Source organism: Hippoglossus hippoglossus, chromosome 16 (assembly GCF_009819705.1).
Source record: "Hippoglossus hippoglossus isolate fHipHip1 chromosome 16, fHipHip1.pri, whole genome shotgun sequence".
In the NCBI taxonomy this organism is placed as follows: domain Eukaryota; kingdom Metazoa; phylum Chordata; class Actinopteri; order Pleuronectiformes; family Pleuronectidae; genus Hippoglossus; species Hippoglossus hippoglossus.
In genome coordinates this window covers 945,663-953,723 of record NC_047166.1, presented here as the reverse complement: position 1 = coordinate 953,723, position 8,061 = coordinate 945,663, and the positions used below count along the sequence as shown (strand labels likewise).

The following is an 8,061-nucleotide window of genomic DNA, read 5'->3' as shown; positions in this document are numbered from 1 at the left end:
CAGCATCACTGAGAATTACTCAGGTGTAGCGTAGAAGAAGGTGAATCCCTGCCTGTCTCTGATTGGTTTACCCTCGTGTTTTGACTCTGACTATCCAATCACCGCCCTGCTTACCTAACTCTAACCAATCAGAGATAGAGTAGGGGGCGGGTCTTCTCGCAGCTCGGGCGGAGAAGACCCGGAGAAACGAACCGTGACGTTGTTGAGACTCGACCCGGAACTGGAGGCTCCTCCGTCGGCTGCTCTCTGCTGACTGTCCCCGGAACAGGAGGCTCCTCCGCCGGCTGCTCTCTGCTGACTGTCCCCGGAACAGGAGGCTCCTCCGCCGGCTGCTCTCTGCTGACTGTCCCCGGAACTGGAGGCTCCTCCGCCGGCTGCTCTCTGCTGACTGTCCCCGGAACTGGAGGCTCCTCCGCCGGCTGCTCTCTGCTGACTGTCCCCGGAACAGAGCTCCGTGTTGTCGGAGCCGCTGTGTGATGAAGAACCGGAGACCGTGAACCGGAACCGGCCACACACCGAGTGATTGACGGTAAGTTCCGTCCCGCTTCAGTCTGGATTGAATCGAGTCCAAAAAGAAGAAGAAATCAAACTTCAGCTCAATAACAAGAAAAGTTTAAACTGTGACTGATCCTCTTCTGTTTCTCTGGTGAAAGTTTTTAATCCTTCACCGAATTGATTTACAGTCAAATTAATACACAAGATAAAAGTTGTGTGTGTGTGTGTGTGTGTGTGTGTGTGTGTATGTATATATATATATGGTCATTTCTTTTTTCAGTATTGATGTAATACACCTTTGTTAAACAACTTTTCAAGCTGCTTCCATTTATTATGTTGTGCCTGTTTTGTATTTACATTTAAAGAAGGAAAAGTTACAACACAAATACACAAACTAATGCATTCGATACAATAACAATATAAATTATATTTATCAAGCGTTTGTTCACTTTTATCTATGATGTATTGGTTTAAATTAATATTTTACCCAGTCGTGTGTTTAGTCAGTAATCTATCGAAGGTTCTTTTAAAGAAAACTTTAGAGTGAAAATTAGTACATTTATCAATATAAAGTGAATCTATCAATAAACTGATATATTAATACATAATTATTACTTATTAACGAATGATTAAGCAGCATTTTACTCTTGTGTTTGATTTAAATAAGCAGTTTAACCATTTATATAGACATCCCCTTATTATACGATTTATATAGAAGATCCCCCTGGTGGCATGGCGTCAGTGCAGGTCATAAACACTGCCTCCTCCATGTTAGCAGATGGGACATCGACCAAATTACAAAGTTCATGTTAAATACATTTTATCTGTCATTTCCTCCTCGTTAGTAGCAGATGACGCAGGTTAAGTAATCTGCAACTGCATGTCGGAGAAATGTGCAGTAAAAAGTACATGAGTTCACGATGCAGTGTATTAAGTATCATGAATTTCAAAGTACAGTGCGTAAGTTAATGTACTAAGTTATATTTCACCGCTGCCTGTGTATGTACTTTAATATAAAGTAATGTAGAGTACTGGAATGTTAAGGTTCAGGTTTTACTGCGTGAGCACACGAATAATGTTTGTAAGAAGAGAAAGGAAACTAGAAACACGTTTAGCAGCTTATCAGGTTTCTAATGAGGCAGGTAGTGTCAGAGGCTGTGTGTGTGTGTGTGTCTGTGTGTGTCTGTGTGTGTGTAGGTGTGTGTGGGTGTGTTCCCACCAGGATATCCTCCTCCAGTCTTTCGTCACCAGGGTTTGTCAGATTCAGTTGTTCAGTTTGTGTCGTGTTTACTTTCACGTGTTAACTTTCACTGCAGGTGTTTACTGTGTTAGATATTAGACAGACAGACACACACACACACACACACACACACACACACACCTTGTACTTCTACCCTTTGTGAGAAACCTTTCAGCTCATGTTTGAATAAGAGCAAAAACAGTCTTAAATACCCAGAATCCATCTCAAACTTTACTCAGTTCTTTGGTAAGAATCTGGTAGTGGAGGTAAAGTCCACAGGATTCATCTCAGTAGTTGTTGGGTTGTTTCAGTCGGAACTCTGTTGACCTTTGACCTTTCACGGCGGCCGTCCTCTCCATCAGCGTCTGAACTGAACACCTGGATTTTGTAAATGTGTTTTCAGGTGATGGATGCAGAGGGCGGGGAGCAGTTCCTCGGCGGCGGCGGCGGCATGGCGGCAGACAGCTGGCAGCTCGATGCTCCGTTCTGCTCCGACCTGGTGTTCTGCGGCTCAGAGAAACCCCTGCAGGACTGGGTGGTGGACCCCGACTGTGTGAGTTACCTGCACGTCTACGATGGAGCTGGTTAGGTATCGATGTGTTTATGTTTTAAACCTGAAGAACTGGCTTTGCCTCAGGCGACCGTGAATCACGACAGCGAATCAGAGGACGTGCTCTACGGCGTCGACCCAAACGAGGTGTTCGGCAGCGGACGGGCCGCAGACCCCTCGTCCGAGAGCGACAGCGGCATCTCTGAGGATCCTGTCGCCGAGAGCCGTGTCGCCGTGGTGACTGGGGCGACCACCACGCCGACCCCTGCAAACCGTGTACCAGGTGGTTTACGACATCAGCGGGCTGGGAGCTGTGAAGGTGGAACCTGGACAAGAGAATGTGATCTCCATCGAGCTCGGTGAGGTCACAGGGTCATGTGAACCATCTGAGCGCACACAGCAAGTTACTTTAGTAGTTGTTGATGTGTTTCTTTATCTATTCAGAAACTTGAACTGTCTTTAGATGGTAACTTCCTCTCTCTCCCTCCTGCACAGATGAGTGGAGCTCCCAGGTGTTGTTTTCAGACTCGTGCATCGTGAACGAGCTGCCCGTGGTCGCCGCATCTCGCCTCGGCGGCCTGGCTTTCATGGATCCTCCCAGCTCTGACGACGGCCTGGTGAGGATTTCTGAATCATTGTATGAACAAGACATTTTGTCCATGTGCCGCTCAGAGCCTCAGTTTGACCTGGAGGACCAATTCTTCTTCTGCAGTTGCAGTTGTATTCGGAACTTCAGCTGACGGAGGAGGAGCAGAAGCTGCTGAACCAGGAAGGAATCTCTCTGCCCAACAACCTTCCTCTCACCAAGGTCAGCCCCGACCCCGTCCTCCATCAGTTTAATGGACTCTTCACTGTCGTGTCTCATGTTAACGTCAATCAGACCCTGGGTCCTGGTCGACCTTTACCCCCGAGGACGCCAGGCACACGGACTGATTAAGAACAGAACAAGGGTTTTCAGACTGATGAGTCAAATCTTTGACTTTGTATTGGGGGGGGTGTTGACAAAGACTGACAAAGACGAACTTTGACTAAACTTTGTTTCCAGGCAGAGGAAAGAGTCCTGAAGAAAGTTCGGAGGAAAATCCGCAACAAGCAGTCGGCTCAGGACAGCCGCCGCAGGAGGAAGGAGTACATCGACGGACTGGAGGGCAGGTACGAGGAGCGACCATCTTTATTTACACCTCTACGGGCTCATATTGATGATGAGGAAAGTTTGTCAGGAGACGGATTCTGAACCAACTCTGCTTCAGTGGACGAGCAGCTCGACGTTATCGTCTTGTGGCAGCAGAGGAGATTTTTAATCATCATTGTGTGTGTGTGTGTGTGTGTGTGTGTGTGTGTGTGTGTGTGTGTGTGTGTGTGTGTGTGTGTGTGTGTGTGTGTGTCAGGGCGGCAGCGTGCTCGGCTCAGAACAAGGAGCTGCAGAGGACAGTGGAGCAGCTGGAGAAACGAAACATGTACGATCACATCTTCATTGATTATTAATCCGTCTTTATTGATAGAATTAGCAGAGACGAGATCTCAGACGCCTGTGTCACTGGACTGTGACCAGCAGGGGGCGCTGCTGTTTGTTTTCAGCAGCGACTGTTTCTACACAAACTACATGTGGAGTACATGTCGTTAAAGTTTCAGTTTATGGACAAACAGTTTGTTCAGTTTAAATGGAAGAAACTTGGTTTGAATCCCCAGATTCAAGCAACAGTTTCCTGTTTCACTTAAGATTAAGATAAGATTAAAATAAGATTAAGATAAGAGGACGTGACGGGATAAGACTGATCATGATCTCCTGAAAAATATCCTGAAGACCGGTGATTGGTTGACGTACTTTTAATTTTAGATTTGTCTGAATAAGTCTGGTGAGTAAAGTTGATGTGTTTCCTGTTCAGATCTCTTCTGACCCAACTTCGACAACTCCAGTCTCTGATCAAACAGACGGTCAGTAAGGGAGCCCAGACCAGCACCTGCTTACTGGTAGGTGTGTGTGTGTGTGTGTGTGTGTGTGTGTGTGTGTGTGTGTGTGTGTGTGTGTGTGTGTGTGTGTGTGTGTGTGTGTGTGTGTGTGTGTGTGTGTGTGTGTGTGTGTGTGTGTGTGTGTGTGTGTGTGTCTGTGTGTGTGTGTCTGTGTGTGTTCCAGGTGTTACTCATGTCTCCAGGTAATAAATGTAATGTCCTGTGAAGTCATGGAAACGCGACCCTCTGTGTTGTCAGATCATCCTCGTCTCTCTCGGTCTCATCATCTTGCCGAGTTTCAGTCCGTTCCGTCGTCACGCGTCTGGGGACGACGACTACAGACCGATAGGAGGTTGGTTCCTGTCGACATCACTTCCTGTTTTTACGTTGTTTTTAATCCTCTGATGCTCAGAATGAGACAAATCTGCAAAATATATTCTGTGGAACTAATCACAGTTTTATTAGGTTTGTGAAAACCAGCAGGAACAAAATGCTCCATATGAATGTAGCAGCAGCGTTTGTGAGTTAACCACTTTTTATCCCTTCCACATAAACATAAGTATAAATGGATTTTTTTATTTTCCAGTTATTTCCAGAAACATCCTGACAGACCCCTCCTCCTCCTCCTCCTCCTCCTCCCAGTCGGTGGAAGGTGGGATCGAGAGTCCGGCGGCTCAGTCCGACTCCTCGTCACCACCTTCTGCTCTCAGCCAATCAGGGCGCCCGGAGGGAGCTGCGCTTGTCCCCCAAGAACCAATAGAAAACCCTGAAAATGGGGATGTTGATGGCACAGCCCAGGAGGGGGAACCAAAAGGGAACAGCTCGGCTCTTGTTGCGGAGCCGACTGCGGCGAGAAGAAGAAGCCGTGACGCGGTCAAACCGGCGCACGCCGACGAGATGTAGACAAACTTTCATGCTTCCTTCACGTCTGATGTCGAGCTCGTGGAAGTTTTGTTGGAACGAATTCATGACGGCTGAAGGCGACTGTGTTACGCTTTGTTACAAGCTGTAAAAACATAACCAGCAGGGGGCGCTCTGATCAGTTGATTAGCATCAGATGACATCTGTTGGAAAAGGTCTGATGGGAAACAATGAGACAAACATGGCCGCCCGGGTACTGCTCAGGAATAGTTTGTACGTTTTGACAAGAAGAACGACGCCGCTCTGTATCGTGAATATGACGTAAGAGCCCGGAGACTGTTGACTTAGCATGAATAGCGGAAACTGGAAACCGCTAGCCTGTATTTTTCCAACAATAACAATAGAAAACAACACGTTGAATCTCACGTTTTGCCTTCGGATCATCTACACGACGAGTTTAAAGACGAGTTTTCCTGTTTTACCTTGTTACACAGCGCCCTCTGCTGGGTCTCTCCAGCACTGCAGGATTCTATGGCTGAAAAATCTCCAGACGATTTAACGACCTAACTTCGCTTTGGCTTTTTTATGAAAAATGTTGAATATTTTGGATGTGAATTTGTAATTATTCTCTGTTTAATTGTTTAAAAAAAGAAGAGTTAAAGTTGAACGAGTTTATCTTCACGAAGTGGATTCAATTATTTATTTTGTTCCATTAACATGATGAAAAAGTTTAATTAGCGTGTAAATGGTGTTTTCTTATGAATTGATCCATTAATGTTGGAAGAAAATCTTTTTTTTCTGTCTGTTAAAAACATTTTCAAAAGAAAAATGTTCTAAACATTAATTAACTTCACGTCATAACTGTCATAGATATGAATGGTTAGATGTAAGAATTAAAGAACGTCATGGTCTGGTTTTCTGAATCTGTTCTGAAACATTTACACAAATTAAATCAAAGTTTTTTTAATCTGATTGAAAGTTGACTATTGATTATTTTCCTTCTTCACACAGTTCACGTTTTTCTTCTGCTGCTTCTCAACCAGGATCAAACTTTCTTTTATTTGCACGACGTGTTTCTCTCAGACCAAATAAAGATGGACATGGATGCGTCTCCAAAATGAAGCCAAAATATCTTTGAGACGAACTCTGTCATTTGTGGTGATGACGTCATTTGAAGTCAGTCTGTCCACCAATCAGGAGTCAGTGTCAGCTGTCAATCATGACGTCTCAGCCTGTTTTCATATCATTAATAACTAATTAAATCCAAACTGATCAGAAACACTTGAACAAACATCAGTGAGATCAGAACGACCTGAATCGACAGAAACATCTTTGACAAACATTTATTTAACGTCTACTTTGATGTAGAGGGTAAATGACTTATACTGCAGCCAGCCACCAGGGGGCGCTGGAGATGAAGATCTCATGATATCTGAGGTGCAGAGGTTAAAGAATCGTTCTCCAGCTGCAGCTCATGACATTTAGCATCGTGTGTTTTCTGTTGTTTACTGTTGATGAGCTCCGGGTGTTAATGGAGTCAGCAGCCTCCTCGGTGTGAGACACCTTCACCTCCCTCCTCTTCGTCACTGCTCCTCTTCGTCACTGCTCCTCTTTGTTTAATCATCAGAATAATCAGGTTGGAATCCACAGAGCTGTTTCCTGTGGAGTGAACCACGTTCGATCACCAACATGTGGATTAAAACCAGTTTTACCTTGATTGATTTTCCTGATTGTGTCGTGCACGTTATCTGTTCAGCCTCAAACCGGCTCGAGAGGATTTAGAAAGAAGAAACCAGAGAAGCTGCATCAAGGACAAAACTAAATAAACCATCCTGAGGTTTTCTCCAGGTTCTAGAAACAAAGGCAGCTCATATAAACATTTCAACAAATACAACCGTTCCATTCTATTCTGTCATCATCACACTTGATGTCATTTCCTCAACTCATCATAAAAAGGACGTAACAGAAGAAAATGTTTAAAAGTGCAGATTTATCATCCCACAGCTTCCTGAGCTTTTGTTTCATTCTTCCAGCTTCATGTTCATTCGATGGTTGTTGTTGTTTTGCACAAACTGAAGCGTGTGTGACACATTCAACCTCTCAGCCTCATTCAGACGAAGGCGTCGCTGAGAGTTGACACTTGTATGGTTATTGTCGTGGTGATGGATGTGTTATTAAGGGGCTGTGGAGGGGAAGGTGCTTTCAGGCTGGGAGCGCTGGTGCCCGACAGCTTCAGCCATCATGTCGTTTATGTTTGAGGAACAGGAAGATGACGTCGTTATTCTGAATCGTGTGTTTTTCTTCCAACCAGGAAACCAGACGTGAACACGACACCACAGAGAAAACACCAAATCACACACTCATAAATATCAGTCCTCTAAATATTATTTTCATCAAGATCCATGAATTGTGGAGGAATCTGTTGAAACACGTTCTATCTCACTACGTTAAAGTTAAAGTCGCTGACTGTTCCGACTTCACCTGAATTCTTACAGTTATTCCAACATTACATTGATGCACTGACCGTGGAATAATAATCATTAAACCCTGGAGCTCAAGTTAAGATTCAAATTGCTTTTGTTGTCAGTCGATCAGTGAAAAACACAAAATAATGTTGAGTTTTCTTTCATTAACAGTCGAGCTCCTTCCTGGGCCGAGGCCCGACACTCGACTCTGTCTGCATCAAATCACACACACACTCATAAATATCAGCCCTGATAATATGTCTGATTGTTTCCATCAAGATTCATGAATTATTCTCTGAGAATCGGTGAACGTGTTGAGAATCTCCTCCTGTCAAAGACAGCTGGAGCCAGGAGAGACACGTTGGACAACCGTGTCAATCAGTGAGAGCAGCTTTTTGAATATTTACATCCTTTTGTGTTGAATAATTGACAAGAAGAACCTGAAGGGGGTCATTTCCTCTTCCTGTGGAAATGGCAGTGACACACAAAGGAGTGAAAAT

The 8,061-nt window shown here is 44.7% G+C and overlaps 1 protein-coding gene across 1 annotated transcript; it reads left to right on the top strand.

Annotated features, from left to right (window-relative positions):
* The first annotated feature begins 288 nt into the window (after positions 1 to 288).
* LOC117776589 (cyclic AMP-responsive element-binding protein 3-like protein 4) lies at positions 289 to 5,656 on the top strand. The gene is given in 12 exon segments (XM_034610652.1): positions 289 to 529; positions 2,139 to 2,288; positions 2,373 to 2,555; positions 2,557 to 2,644; positions 2,781 to 2,902; positions 3,004 to 3,093; positions 3,331 to 3,437; positions 3,674 to 3,742; positions 4,172 to 4,256; positions 4,494 to 4,587; positions 4,822 to 5,144; positions 5,254 to 5,656. Coding segments are annotated over 10 exon segments (1,302 nt in total). The 5' UTR covers positions 289 to 529; positions 2,139 to 2,141; the 3' UTR covers positions 5,139 to 5,144; positions 5,254 to 5,656.
* Positions 5,657 to 8,061: the final 2,405 nt, after the last annotated feature.